Source organism: Trichosurus vulpecula, chromosome 2 (assembly GCF_011100635.1).
Source record: "Trichosurus vulpecula isolate mTriVul1 chromosome 2, mTriVul1.pri, whole genome shotgun sequence".
Classification (NCBI taxonomy): Eukaryota; Metazoa; Chordata; class Mammalia; order Diprotodontia; family Phalangeridae; genus Trichosurus; species Trichosurus vulpecula.
Genome location: NC_050574.1, coordinates 24,169,118 through 24,184,318, shown reverse-complemented (window position 1 = coordinate 24,184,318; position 15,201 = coordinate 24,169,118). Strand labels below are relative to the sequence as shown.

Below are 15,201 nucleotides of genomic sequence, written 5' to 3'. Positions count from 1 at the left end.
ACTCAGGTCTTCCTGACTCCGGGCCTGGTGCTTTATCCACTGTGCCACCTAGCTGCCCGCAAGCTAGAGCCCTAACTCCAAGGGGTATGTAATCAACCAGAGGATGGTAAGATCACTCACATCCCACCCTTTCTCTGGTAGCCAGTCATTAGACTTGTCTCCAACACACTTACCCCAACCCTTTTCCCACAATACTCCACCCCTCCCATAGCTTCCAACCTCTCTCGTTCTGAGCTGGTGTTATCCCTACCCCCGTAGCCATATTGGCACATGAGCCTCTAATGAAACATACACAAGCACACACATAGAGGACACATCCACCCTCTGTCCCTCAGATCACTTGATGATTGCAGCTGGTCCCCCTCCAAGGGCCAGTGCTCCAGGACAGTGACTACTGAGTAAGAGCCCTACCTGCCCACCTTTGGGTTGGGAAGGAGAAAGCTGAATAGGAAGAGCAGGTATGGATGGGTTGAGGTCTGTGGCCTAGATCTTATTTCATCATCTTTGATCTCCTTCCCCACCAGGCTCCTCCTCTTTCAAACATCCACGCTCCTGTTGAGGGTACCACCATCCTTCTAGACACCCTGGTTCCCAATACCTCTTTCTCTCCTCCCATATCCAATCCATGGCCGAATCTCATTGTTTCCTCCTCCACACCTCTCACGTAGGTCCTCTTCTCTCCCCTCTCCAAGCCGCCCTCCATACAGATAACCCGAGTGAGTTTCCTAAAGCTCGGGTCTGACCTGTCCCTTCCTTTCTCAGCAAACTCCACTGCCTCCCTACTATTTCTAGAAATAAATATTCTTTCATCTTTATCTCATTCATTTCTTCTTTTTTGGTACAAGTTGTATAATGTACCTAATTATTAGTATAGTTGCACCTAATAGAATTTATAAATGATTAAATATACCCATGTTGGGGGTACACAAAAATTTTTGACTGAAGGGGTGTGATATCCAAAAAAAAAAAGAGAGGAGACTACAGAGCTGGAAGCCGATGGGCTTAGGGCCACCAGAGTCCTGGAGAGCATTTGATTTCAACACACCAATGGATCTATGATTTCATCTATGCGAGCACTCCCCCAGAGGATCACATTACAACAGTCTGTCCACTCGTGCTCTGTAGCTCTTGTCCATGTCTTCCCATACACCCTTCACTGCCAGTCTGCGCAACATGCCCTAGGCCAGGAGTTCTTCACCTAGAGGTCCATGATGAACTTTTTTTCTTTAGTGTTTTGATAACCGTATGTCAAAACAATTGGTTTCCTTTGTAATCCTACGTATATTTTATTTTATGCAATTAAAAACATGATTCCAAGAGGGGTTCGTAGGCTTAACCAGATTGCTAAAGGGTCGGTGACTTTAACACAAAGGTTAAAAACCCCTGAGCTAGGAAATGTATTTGTATTATAAAATGTGGGCAGAAGGGCAACACCCAGACTCTCCACCCGTTAACGTTAGCTGTCTTTCTTTTTCTGTGGCTAGCCCAACAGTTGTACATGTTTTTGATCTTATCTTTTTACCCATCCTGTTGTGCCCTTCTTGGTTGAGATATACCGAGGCCTCTGGCCTGCATCTGCCATGCACCTCTCACCTATAAGGTTTAATCCTCTGGAGTCTATAATGTTCCATACTTCAGTGGCACATAACACCAGCAAAAACAGCAAAAATAAACTGAAAGAACATCACTTCTTTCTAGGAGAAGCTTGGAGTCATTCCAAACATAGCCCAGTTTCAACGGAGGCAAGCCATACTTTTATGTCTATTTCCAGTTCTCCACAGTCTTAGATTCACTCTGAAGCGCTTCTGATACATTCAGCCTCCAATCTCCATGACTTTGCACTAGGTGCCCCCCATGCCTGCGGTGCCCTGACACCATTTCTCCGGCTCTTAGGTTCCTAGGCTTCTTTTGTATCCCACATTCTCAGAGGCCTTTCCACTTAGCATGGTGCCTGGAGCATAGTGGGTCCTTAATAAATGCTTGTTCCCTTCCCTTACTTCTCTATCCCCATATACACACTCATGCTACCCAATCTACTCTGCATGTATCTTGTGTGACCTTAGCTGTCTTCACCATTAAAATGTGAGCTCCTTAAGGGCAGGGACCATGTTTTTTTTGTTTGTTTTTGTTTTTGTATACACCAGGCTTAACCCAGTGCCTGGCACATAGTAGGCACTTAATAAATGCTTGTCAACTCACTGAGATGGGGAGGAATTCTCTAACGGAACCTCATCCATGAATATTGATCATCTCAGCCAAAGTTTACAAAAAGGAATATATTTTCTTATTCTTTCCTCAAGCTTCCAGTACCCCCTTCCTTCTCTAGCTCAGGAAATCCAAGGAATCCATTTGACCCTCAGCCCCCAAGAGCACATACTGTCTTTTCCCACCCCTTATATCTCCAGTGCTTAGCATGGCATGTCATTGGTGCTTAGTAAATGCTAGTCAACTGACTGACTCACCAACCCTTCTACCCATCATTTCACCAGGAAAACATCTCTCACTTGTGCAGAGGCAGCAAGGGACCATGAAGAGAACTAGCTCTGATGCAGAAGACCTGGGTTCAAATCGTACCTCTGATAGTAACTGTGTGACCTTGGAAAGCCTCAGTTTCCTTGTCTGTCAAATGAGTGGCTCAGACCAGATTGTCTCTGAGGTCCTTTCTCCCTCTAAACCACGATCCTGTGGTCTTCTGACTTGTAAATACTGAGAGAGAAAGTATCAATGCCTGCCACGGTGCCATTGCCAGGGTTCTGCTAAAAGACAAAAAGAATGATAGAGAGAGAAATCATAACAGACACCTAGAGCTCTTTGAAGAACGCCAAGAAATGTGTGTGCCTTGTAATAGCTCACATGAATCGTCTGCCAAGAGCTTGACGCACAATATCTCATTTCATCCTGGCTCACAACAACTCTGCAAGGCTGGTAGTGTAAGCACTGGTCATCCGCATTGTCAAGATGAGGAAACTGAGGCAAAAAAAAGTTAAATGACTTACCAGTCACTGTCAGGGTCTGGTTTTTCAACCGAGTTTTCCTGATCCAGGCCTCAGGCCTCCCATAAACATGCCATACTGCCCAATTACAAACGCTCCTGGTTCTTTCCTTTCTCTACAGGCTCTTGTGCTATTTCTAAGGCCAAATAGTTTTGCATTTTTAGCCCAGATGGATCCCCTAGAAACCAGCCAATCCAGTTCCATTATGGGTAATATAGGCTAATTCAGGGTGAGCTCATGGAACCTGTCCAAGAACATAGGAGGATCATAGATTTAGGGCTGGAAGATTCTTTAGAGGTCTAAGTCAACAAGCATTTATTAATCACCTACCAAAGGCCAGATACTTTACTGAGCATGAAAAAGAAAGGCAAAAACAGTCCTTGCCTTCAGGGAGTTCTCATTCTAATGGAAAAAACACCACATGTAACTATTCGAAATATTGAAACCTTGGGGGCTAATGAGGTCACTACACGAGATAAAATAGAGAGGGAAAAGAAAAGAAGACCCAGTACAGAACCTGCGGAGGTGGGGGGCCAAGCCCACCTTTAGTGAGCATGATCAGAATAATGATCCAGAGGGGTGGTCTTACAGGCAGGAAAAGAGCCAGAATTGGACAGTGTCCACAAAAGCTTAGGGTGGAGGGTATCCAGGAGTAGAGGGTGAAATACAGTATCAAAGTGTATGAGAAATCAAAAAGGATGCAAAATTTATTGAATGGGACACCCATGGTTAACGGGCATGACTGGGATGAAGGTCCAGCACAGGAGATGGCATGTGCCGGCACTGTGCTGGCTGCTGGGGCATAAAGTCCTGTTCTCAGGGAACATCCGATTTGTTGATGTTTTGTTATTTTGTAAATTTATAAACCAAAAGGCCACCTGCCCAACTCTGATTTCTCTTCTTTTCTCTTCTCTTCTCTTCTCTTCTCTTCTCTTCTCTTCTCTTCTCTTCTCTTCTCTTCTCTTCTCTTTTCCCCTCTTCTCACCTCCCCTCCTCTCCTCTCTCCCTTTCCCTCTCCCTCCCCCCTTCCCCTCCTCTTTCTCTTTCTCTCTCTCTCTATCTTTCTCTCTCTCTCTCTCTGTCTCTCTCTCATCCTCCAGAATTTTTCCAGAGTTGAAAAGGAACGCAAATCTTGACAATTGAGGCTGGCTCCATGTATCCAGAATCTACCACAGGCTCCCCAGCGCGGCTCTCCCTGCGACAGACGGGCTCTCCAGGCATGATTTACAGGTGACTTTTTTTCCTCTCTTTCTGATGATTCTTGGATAGCTCCCCCCTTCCCTCCTGAAGCTTAAAGGGGTCCTGCCTTCCCAAAGATACAAACTCCTCCTCCCCTTACCTCTCCATCTTCCAGTTCAAACAAGGCACTTTTCACTGTGATATTGATTAAGGATATGCAGACATTTTCTTTTTTATTTTCAAAGGGAAGGTTTTTTTGGGGCAGGGGGGGAGGAACAAACAAAAATTATTTTAGGTGAGATCAGATCAGATTGTGCCTTCCCTATTTTTCCCTGTCAAATGATCTTCTTGTGACCACAGACTTTTCATGTGGTCAGAGAAATGGTCCATTCTAGTTTTCTTTTTTTTCTACCATTAACACATAATGGCCCCATGGGCTTTCATCTTTCCTGCTGCCCTTAGGAAATGTGGAAAGATAACCCATGTGAAATGTGAAGCTTAGAAGCTTGTCCTAATTTCCTTGACCCCCTTATTATGGGGCCACTCTCAGATTTAGAATTTTACTTTCTCTCTCTTTTTAAAAAAAAAAATGTTAAAACCAAAATGGAAAATGGTTTAAATTCTTTTTGCAAGTACCTCTGCCCAAGTCCTACTCTTCTACACCTACTCACTGTGATGTGGAGGTGGTTCTGGGTTCTCAAAAGCCAGCAGAGTATACGCTCAGTCTGGTTCTACCCTTGCTGAAAGGCTTCAAAAATGGGCCTAGTGATGTGTACACTGTCTGCTGTCCAAGCACTGGCCCAGCCAAGGGTTGAGAGGCTCAGCCACCAACAAAGTGGTCACTAAATAATAAATTTATTCTTTGGCCATGGCAAAGTCTAGCAGGAGAGAGAAAGGCACATGGATGAGAGCAAGAAGCCATCAAAATAGCAAAAGGAGACAAAGGAAAATATAAAATGGCTCCTGGTGCGTTTAGCCATAATGGTGACAAAGGGGCAGAAAATGAGGCAGAAGTTACTAAGAACCACTGTTTTCAGACTACTTATAAGTATTAATTTAACAGCTGGTTCCCTAAATGTGAGGTCTTCACCCATTGGCCAACAAGCTAGTATTCTACTGGAGGAACTGAACCAATATCACCTGAGTGCTCCTCTGATACCCATGGAATGTTAAAAGACCTAGAAAGAAAGCTTCCATCATGGCAGATACATCCTCTGTACAAGAATTACAGGCCGTCGTGGGCAAGAATTACCAGGGGTTAGAAAGTATGGGTGGGTGACAGAGTCTAGCAGGAGAGAGAAAGCCACATGGATGAGAGCAAGAAGCCATCAAAATAGCAAAAGACCCTGAAAATCAGCGTCCTTGTCCAATCCTTGAGTTGTCCAAACCCAATAGAAGCTTCTGAGTGTTTTCTTGCCAAAGGAAGTCTCCTCCCCATTTAATCTGGAAAACCCCAGTTTTCCCTTGAAGCACCAAAGAAAAATGCAAATCTGTGTTTTGTTCTGTTGTGTTTTGTTTTGTTTTCCAATGTGCAGACTTAAGCATTGGTTAGGGACTTTTCCCTCCCTTCTCCTAACTGTAGCATTTGGTCTGTTCAAAATTTTATTTTTTATTAAAAAGATGAGTGTACCAGGGCTAGATTTCTTATTCCCTGGCAAAAGTGTGTGCCTTTCAGTAATACTGGGCAGGCACGCACTGTGGAGAGATGAGCACCCCAGAGCGAGCCTCTAATTCTGTCTGACACTGGGTGGAGCTCTTGTAGAGTTTATCAGGGCCTCCTGAATTGTCTTCCCAAAGAGAAACACGGTGGACCTTGAAAGAGATACTCCAGTCAGTGGCAGAGAGGAGAACCCTGCATGATGATGGTGGTAATGGGGATGGTTTCTGTGCTTGACACTCCTTGGTTGCTAATGTCCATTGTGGACTGTCTCTCTTTCTCTCTCTCTCTTTTCCTTTCTTTTGCTATCGGAAGTACTCGATACGGGAGTCCCAAAAGACAGCTCCAGTTTTACAGGTAACAGAGACCTTTATTTTTTCCTAAGCTAGTAGCTAGTAGTAGGTCAGGGAGAGGGGTGGGAGGGACTGACGCTGTGGGTAGATGGCGTGACCATCGTGAGATACAATGGTCCTACAGGTATCAGGTAGGGCACTACAGTTTCCATTAGAAGGTGAGTTCCTTGGTATGATCTCATGGCTAGTTTATTTCTGAGAGCCTTCTGCCCATACGAATAGTCCCCGTTAATGAGTAAATGTCCTGGCAGGATTTTCAGAGACCAGGTGGCTATTACCCTGGTAAGCCCTGGGCTATTCTCTGAGCCCTCTGAGTTGGAAAGCTGATGTGAATCCAAGGATCCCAGGAATATAATCACAGATCCAGAGATGGAAAGAGTCTTAGAGGTCACTGAGTTCAAAGACCTCATTTTAAATTTACATTTTGCAGGAAACTAAGGCTAACATAGGATGTGACTTGCCTAGGTCACACAGCTAGTTCAAATGAAATACCAGATGTAGAGTGCTTCACAAACCTTAATGCTCTATAAAAACGCTAGCTGGAGATAGAGACAGCAGGAGTAGTGTCTGGGACAGGATTTGAACCCAGGCCCTCCTGACTCCAAGCCCAGAGAGGGGACTTGTTGAAATTCCCTCCCCCTACCAGTATCCTCTCAGAGGTTTAACACTCGTGGATTTCCTGGAGTCATTTCATTTTTCATAAAGAAAAAGCCCAGAATCTATGTGAAAAATATAAGTATGCCAGGAATCAGACCAGGAAAAAAATTAACTGTAGGTGTTATATAACATTGCCTTGCTTAGCGCCAGGGAAATGTCAGTAGTCCTAGTGGATGGAGGGCCAGCCTTGAGAGCAGGATGACTGACCTAGGCAGAAGGGATGTCCTGGCCATGTGACTTTGGACAATATACTTAAACTCTCAGTGCCCCCGGGGGACTCTCAGAGAGACTGTACATTACGGAGGAGATGCAGAACTCCAGATCTAGAGGAAAGTTATCCCATCTGCCTCCCCACACCAACAACTGGGATATATTGAACCTGATCCTGGGAGTGGGGAAGCTCATGGTTTTGGCATTTGGGGCAAACTCGCCCAGGTACACAGTGAACTACAGAGTCATAGGCTTTGAGGAAAGCAGAAGCTGCTGAATAATTAGCACATCATGTTAGAGAGGTAGAAGTCCAAAGACCCAGGACCCAGTCACTCTGCCACTGCTGCTAACTGGTACTTGACCTTTGACTGGTATTGTGGTATCATGGACAGAACGTTGGATCTGGAGTCAGGGGACCTGGATTCAGATCCACCTGCGTGACCTTGGCTGAGTCACTTAACTCTTAACTTCCTGAAGTCTGGTTGCTCATCTGTAAAAGAACAAGGTTGGACATTTATTTAACACTTAACTGTGTACAAAGCCAGAGGATACAAGTACAAGCTAGTATGACCCTGGGCAAGACATTTCACCCTGTTTGCCTCAGTTTCCTCCTCTGTAAAATGAGCTGGAGATGGAAATGGCGAGTGCGACAGGTCTTACCCTCAGAAAGCTTACGTTCTAATGGGGGAAGACCACATACGAGGGAGAAGCATGGGGAGCAGAAGGACACTTGGTGTGGCAATAATCTGGACGTGTAGTGGAGGCAGGCACTGGGTTCGGTTTAGGCCAACCCAGGGTGTTCTCTGGACAGAGTCTAAGGTTCAGGTAAGTAGAAAGCAGAGATAAAGGCCCCGGGTGGGGGTGGGGGTAGAGAATGCATGATGTGGAGATAGCCAGGAAGAAGGCCGCTGAGGAGGCGCCTCCCAGCTCTCCACCGATGAGCCCAGGCTTCGTTTCCTAGGTAAAGCCAGAAGTTAGATCTGAAGCCCAAATACCTGACCCTCAGTTTTCTCATTTGTCAAAGTGGGAGTTGAATGGCCAGCCCACCTCGCACCCTTGCCTACGTCAGGACAACGGTCCTCTGGGGAAGGTGCGCTGAACTCTCAAAAGGAGAGTGGAGATGCTCAGACTCACTAGTGATACTAACAGGGGCAGCTAGGTGGCGCCACAGTGCATAGAGAGCTGGGCTTAGACTCAGGAAGACTCACCATCCTGAGTTCAGATCAGGCCTCAGACACTGGCTGTGCCACCCTGGGCAAGTCGCTTCACCCTGTTTGCCTCAGTTTCCTCCTCTGTAAAATGATCTGGAAAAGGAAACGGCAAAGCGCTCCAGTGTTTATGGCAAGAAAACCCCAAAAGGGGTCAGGAAGAGTGAGACACGACCGAGAAAACCCTAAACGACAAAATGATGCTAATGGCTTTTGCCTCATTCACCACCAGGTGGAGCCACTGAAGAATCTTACTCATTAGCATCGGAAACCCATAACAGTAGCACCAGTGTTTCCTGCTGGATTTTCCATTTTTTCTAGAGTTTCTCCTTCCCTGAAGCCCCATGTCCCCCAGGCCTGTGAACTAGGGTCTCTGTTTCTAGAATTCAGGTGAAGTCTTTTGTCTGCAACCACCACAAAGGTCGGGGACCACTGGACTCTAGGGGTGGGGAACCTGTGGCCTCGAGGCCTCATGTGGCCCTCTAGGTCCTCGAGTATGGCCCTTTGACCACATGTGGCCCTCTAGATCCTCAAGTGCAGCCCTTTTGACCATGTGTGGGCCTCTTGGTCCTTGAGTGTGGCCCTTTGATTGTTCGGATTCAGTCAAAGGGCCACACTCAAGACCCTAGAGGTCTACACCACCCCTGCGCTAGGCAATTAGAAAGCCTGGCCCAGTGTTCAGACATCCTATGAAGGAGATAGTACCTTACAGATGTCGCTCAGTAGCATTTATCGGCATTATTGGATACCATTAGAGCAGGAACGAAAACTCTTTGTTTGACATTTTTAAAAGATATTTCAATCATTTTTAACATTTCAAAATAATTGGTTTCCTTTGTGATCCTATATATTTGGGGGACGGGGGACCTTGAGGGGTCTTTCGACTTCACAGCGTAGCAAAAGGATCTGTGACACACACACAAAAAAAAGATTGAAAACCCCCTGCATTAGAGGCATTCTGGTATAGTAGGTGGAGGGCTTGCTTGGAGTCAGGAAGACTAAGGTTCGAATCCTACCCCAGGCACGTACTAGCTGTATGACCCTCGATAAGTCATTTAATCTTTCCATGCCTCAGTTTCCTTGTCTGTAAAGTGTCAATAATAATAATACCAGTGGTGCCTACCTCAGGGTTGTTGTGAGACTCAAGCGAGTCATATATATGAGTATGTAAGAGACCTCGCAAACCCTACAGCATCATAACATGTGCAGGCTTCCTCCAAAGCCTCCCTGTAGCTTTAAGCCTTGATAGCTTGAATAAGTTATTACTTGAGAGATTGAAGTAAGCTTTAATAGTATAAATCTGCACTGAGACTTTTGGGATAGCCTCCATTTATAATTGTATATTTGAGTGGGGGAGGGGAAGGAGGGAGGTAATGTGTCTGGTCTTGTGAGTTCATCTGTGCAGGGGAACTTCCAGTGTGGGAACTCCTTCCGCCAATGCTAATAGGCAACCCCTCTGTCTGTAACTTACAGTCTCATGGACTTACCTCAAGGTACTGAGAGGTTAAAGGATTTGCCTGTGGTCACACACAGGCCAGGTCTTCCTAACTCCCAGGATGGCTCTCTATCCCCTGGGCGATCTGGCTTCTCTCTGAAGTGCAATGGAAGTACTCCTTATTAACACAATAGCCATTGAGGGGGAGGGGGAAGGGGAAGGGGAAGGGGGGCGATGCTGCTGGCCTCCTCTCCTGCCAAGGACCCTCTTCAGGCTTTATTTAGCACCTGTCCTCCAGTTCTGGTCTCTGTGGTCGGGTGGAACTGACCACACCTGTTGAGGATGTAGGCTCTTAGTCTGTGTTGATAGCATGGCAAGGAGGACCGTGTACGATCTGTACTCGTCCCTGCTTATCCCACACCGAAGTACATCCTTTGGGTGCTGAGACCAGCCCATCCTCTGTACCCCCCGCCCCAAACAGGCAGAGCTGTGCTCTCATCTGGGTCTTTTCTCTGCCTTATTCCAGGCAAGCTATGCCAAGGTGCGCCATGAAAGTGCACATTCACAGGCTTTTAGGAAAGCAGAGGCTGCTGAATAATTTAGCCTCTGTTTACCGAGATGAAAATGCCCTAATAGGACTAATGGACTCACTGCTACAAAATTCTTCACTCTGGGGGAACCCGTCTCTTTCACCAATTGCTTGTGACGTTCAGCCGCGACACTCCCCTGATTGGGGGGAAAAAGCCATGCGCGAGATCTTTTCTAGCCTCCGGTGAGCCCCTAATAAACTAGCCCTTGTCTTTTTAATGAGCAGGAGCCCAAGAAAGCAGGTGGGTCCTCTTCTTTAGACTGTAGGCATGGAGGTTTGGGATTTGTCAGCTCTCTCAGGCGGGCAGGAAGCTTGGTTCTAACTATCCTTGACGAGCTCAGATAACCCGGCAGAAAATTTGAAAATCCTCGAAAAGTAAGAAGCCCAGCTGACCCTCTGTGTCCTCAAAGGGAAGAAGATCCTAAAGGTTAGCAATGCCTCCTGACATAGGAGAAGCGGAGTGCAGTGTGCGGGAGGGCTGGGGCGGGGGGACTACCAGGAGGGCTTGACTTGGCTGCCTGCGGGTGCTTTGCGTCAGCGGGCCTGCCCCGGGGATAGGAGTCTCTCCAGCTGTTTCCCTCCTGTCTCTTAGAGATGTCAGCATCTCACATCGACCTTGCTCTGGTCTTGACTAATGCGCTTCTTTGCCGGGGAGTCGGTCAGCGAGGCTTTATAGCTGCCCGAGAAATCAGTCTAGGAAAGCCACCCTCCCGGCTGGGACAAAGAAACCGCCTGCACCGGAGACAAGAAGAGAGACTTGGGCTGGTCCCATTGTTGGTTTTTTTTTTTTTCTTTAACAAAAATCCTTTTGCTTTTCGCCTGAATGGACACACTGCATTTCTGAGCTGCTTTCCCTCCCTGAAAGATAACTGTTCTTTTGCCGCTTCCCTTGCTTTGCAGAACTTCTACAGGCTTTTTAAGTGACCGTCTCTTGTACCATGATAGTTAGGGTAGTTCAGCATAACAGTAGCTCTTCAGGCCCTCACTGTATGCCTCTGATGGCAACTCTTCGCAAAGGGGTCGAGAATGTAGACTCCCGAGTGTGAGATCTGTCCCAGCAGCCGCTACCTTCATTAAGGTGGTGGTGTGTGAGCCTTTTGGTTCCAAGTACAAGCCCCGCTGCCTCCCATTCTACAGACTCACAAGAAGCAGGCACTGGAACCAGAGGAATGTTGTAAGGGCAAAGTAGCAACACAGAGTTTTGGAGACTGCTTCTTTGGACCAGGGAAAGGGGTTAATTGGTTTTGTCATTTGGTTTTGACTTTGGTTTGCCTGCATCAGAGCTGTAAGGACATCAGGCACAGGCTTTGTTGGGTTGTTTTCTTGCTTTGGAAAATGGAGGTAGCCTGGGATTGAGTCATTGGGGTAATGCCCATAGAGGTACTGGGACTGCATGGAGAAGGTGGCCTATTGGTGGGGGCAAAGACAATGATCTTTACTGTAAGTACATTGTGAGACTGGTGTTTATATAATACTTCGGCCACTCAAATGCTTCTCCCTGTTAGCCTGTGAACAGGACTCACGCTCAGAGTCTCCATGAGTGCACGTTCCATTTTGCAAGAAAGCTGGCAATGGTTTCTAGCACTCTTATTCTGCGTTCTAGACCAGCAGCCTCTTTTAAGTTTCTTCTTTTATATTGGACTAAATGTACCCGTTCATTTATTTGTTCAGTATATATTGAGTACCTACCCTATGCATGCATTTCCTTGGTAGCCCACAAGAGAGCCTCAGACTATTTCCACATCTCCACTCTTACCTTCCCTTTCATAGCCCAGCTCCATCTTTTCTCTCAGTATGTCTTTCGACCCTGATTCCTCCATGTCCAAGTCATTCTTTTCCTTCTCTTCACATCTCCTCTGCTGTATGGCCCCCTTTCCACAAGAACTACAGAAATTCCATTGATCCTAGATTTAAAAACAGAAAACGTTATTCTGGTCTATGCTGTCCATAAGGTGAACAAATGAAGGACAGAGACCTAAATTCAACTGGCATTTATTGAGCACCTGACATATGTATGGATTCTGTGTATACAAAGACCAAAAAAATATGAATACACACAGAACAGGCTAATTTGAAGAGGGAGAAAACACTAAAAACCAAGTGGATCGAGAAAGGCTTCCTGTAGGAGGTAGCATTCGAACTAAGCCTCAGGAAGCTAAGGATTCTGAGGCAGAAGCACATTCCAATTTTGGGTTAAGTAAGCCTCTGGAAAGGCACTGGGGGTAGGAGGAGGGGGAATGGAAGAAGGACTTGGGGAGCTAGCAAGCTGGCAAGGTTAGAAGGAATATGGCGGGTGAAGGGCAATAAAGTGAAATCAGGCTGGAGCCAGATTGCTCTGGACTGTATGCACCAAGCCAAGGAGTTACTTGGCTGCAGAACTGAATTTTACATTAAAATGGACTTTAAGTATTAGTCCTTTGCCCTCTCCCTAAATCTGAAGTCCCCTGAGTTCAAACCCTTCACCTCTTCTCATCATCACCCCCTTCTCTTGCCCCCAATCCTTGCCCACAAGTCATTCTCACTAGAAGGTGTGTGTACTTCCTGAGAGGTGGGGAAGAATTTTTTTAAGTGTTTCTGGAGCCTAGTATTTATTTCAAGAAGTAGGGCTGTTCTTTTATGAGCAATGTCTTGAAGGCTAATGGTTATTGATTTCTGTGTGGTTATGTCTGGGTGGAAAAGTGGCGTGTCTTAGACATGCTCTGGTTTTCAGGAAAAATTACCACCCTATTCAGCCTTACTGGCATTCACATGGAGCAGGAGCCCAGGGGTAAACTGAGGGCTCTTGGTTCCTGTTTTTCCATATTTGGGGCTGAGACATGCGATGCCCTGCTGCCTAAGAAGTGCCCATTACATTTTCACAAGTTTTCTTGTGTTTTTCTTGCCTTTCTTAGAAGAAGGAGATTGGAGAGGGAAATGAGAACTCCAGTGCCCAAAATAGCAAAAGGTACTCTACCAGGTTACTTACTTCCTCCTCCATGTGACATTCCATCTCCCTCCATGTGCCTTTGCCCCTGTCCCCAATGCCTATAATACTCTTCCTTCTCACATCTTCCTCTTGGAATCTCCAGCTCCCATCAAGGCAGCTCCAATGCCACCCTTTGGAAGAGGCCTTGGCCTTGCCTGATCTTGGCTCCCACAGGTTGTTAATGCTTGTCCTTTCCCCAAAATATTGACACTAGCTTGTGGTTTCACTAGTGTGGGGATGTCTTGGTTAAGAAAGCTCCATCAACATAGGTTGGCACCTTTCTCTGAAACATCTTAGAGACATTGACTTTTGCCGCTTCTCTTGCTTTGCAGAGAGTGAGGAGTGACTTTCCCAAAGCCATACAGCCACTTCTGTCAAAAGCAGAGCTTGAACTCAGGTCTTCCTGACTCTATGGCCAGCTCTCTATCCATTGTAACACCCAGTCTTTCTCTTTCCCAGCAAAATGACTTTTTATTTCTTTTGCCTATATCTGGTATTTGCTTCTCTGTGTACATCTTGTAGCCCTCCCATAGATTATAAGCTCCTTGAGGGCAGGGACTGGTTCATGTTGGGCTTCCTATCCCCCATACCTGGCACAGTGTCTGGCACACAGATGGACTGTTGAATCCAGTTGGCACTGTCCTCCAAAAACACCAGGCTTGAGTTTCCACCCTAAGTTTGAACTCATCTTTCAAGCCTTGATGTATCTTTCTGTTGTCTGTAGAGCCATTTCTAGATGAGACTTTCTCACACAGATGCCTTAGTCTTCCTTGGGGACTTTAACCCAAGCCCAATTCTTGCCCATTTCTGCTTAAGGCAAACCATGTTAACTCCTTGATGTTGCTAATTCAGACATCGGTAAAGGGCCCTGACCAGCTCCACTCTGGGATCCTTCTTTTCTTTAAAGGTATGGCTCATAGGTTTTTGCTCAGTTTACCATGTTGCCTCTGGGCTGCAGTTGGGAGGGCCTTATTTCCAAGTGTTTCTTTAGACCATGTAATTCAGTTCAATTTAACAAGTATACACTATGTGCCAGGTGCTTCTCTAAGTGCTGGAGATACAAACACACACACACACACACACACACACACACACACACACACACACACACGCACGCACACACACAGCCACCCCACAGTCTCTGCCCTCACAGAGCTTCTTCTGGAGGAAACACGGAACACACAATTAATTATGAAATATATGCAGGGTGATCTCAGGGAGGAGGAAAAGAGCACCCACATTTCAGAGGATCAGGAGAAGGCCCACAGGGTCTATAGAGCTTTGAGCTGAAGCTTGGACAGAGCCCATGTTTTGGAAGAGATAGCAAGGCATTCATACTAGGTCATGTGGTTTTCTGTGCCCTCTAAGGAAATGCCCAGGAGAGCCAGCAAGGCAGCGTTGACCCCTGGTAAGAAAGAACTGTGGGAAATCTGGGCTCCAGGTGAGGAAAAGTTACCCTAAGAACAAACAGCGGGGAAGAACTATTGAGCCATCAATAGAAACAAAGTATAAGCCCCCAAAAGGCCATTCCCTCATCACCTGTCACTTTCTAGTTAGTCCACACTGGCTCTACAGTCAACCCTTCACCCAATTGTTGAAATAATCTTCCTTAGGCACAGACTCGATTTGAAGTCCAGGGATCCAGGTCAGAATCCCAGCTCTTCTGATTACTTCTAAGACACTGGGCCTCAGTTTCCTCGTCTGTAAGATGAGGCAGCTGGACTAGCTTCCAAAGTCCCTTACGATTTTAAATCCAGTGATATTAATGTTGAATTGAGTCTGAATATCATCTGCAGCTCCAGCTACAGATATCATGTCTGCCATGTTGGCTTCATTTGTAAGAGCTGATGGATGCCAAGTAGCAGGTGCCTCGGCAGACACTTCTGCACTCCTTACCCACCCATGTGCAATGTACTGTCCACTTTCCACCAGTGTTCCATTGCAGGAAAGAACCA

The 15,201-nt window shown here is 46.4% G+C and overlaps 1 protein-coding gene across 2 annotated transcripts in view; it reads left to right on the top strand.

Annotated features, from left to right (window-relative positions):
* The first annotated feature begins 4,096 nt into the window (after window positions 1-4,096).
* The window catches only part of KCNAB2 (potassium voltage-gated channel subfamily A regulatory beta subunit 2), a 105,152-nt gene continuing 94,047 nt past the window's right edge, over window positions 4,097-15,201 (top strand). The window contains exons 1-2 of one of the 2 annotated variants that reach the window (XM_036744660.1): window positions 4,097-4,223; window positions 6,145-6,186. In XM_036744660.1, the coding sequence (XP_036600555.1) occupies window positions 4,147-4,223; window positions 6,145-6,186 (119 nt within the window). In that variant the 5' untranslated portion in view covers window positions 4,097-4,146. The remainder of the gene's footprint in view (window positions 4,224-6,144; window positions 6,187-15,201) is intronic. The other variant, XM_036744661.1, reaches the window with a different exon arrangement.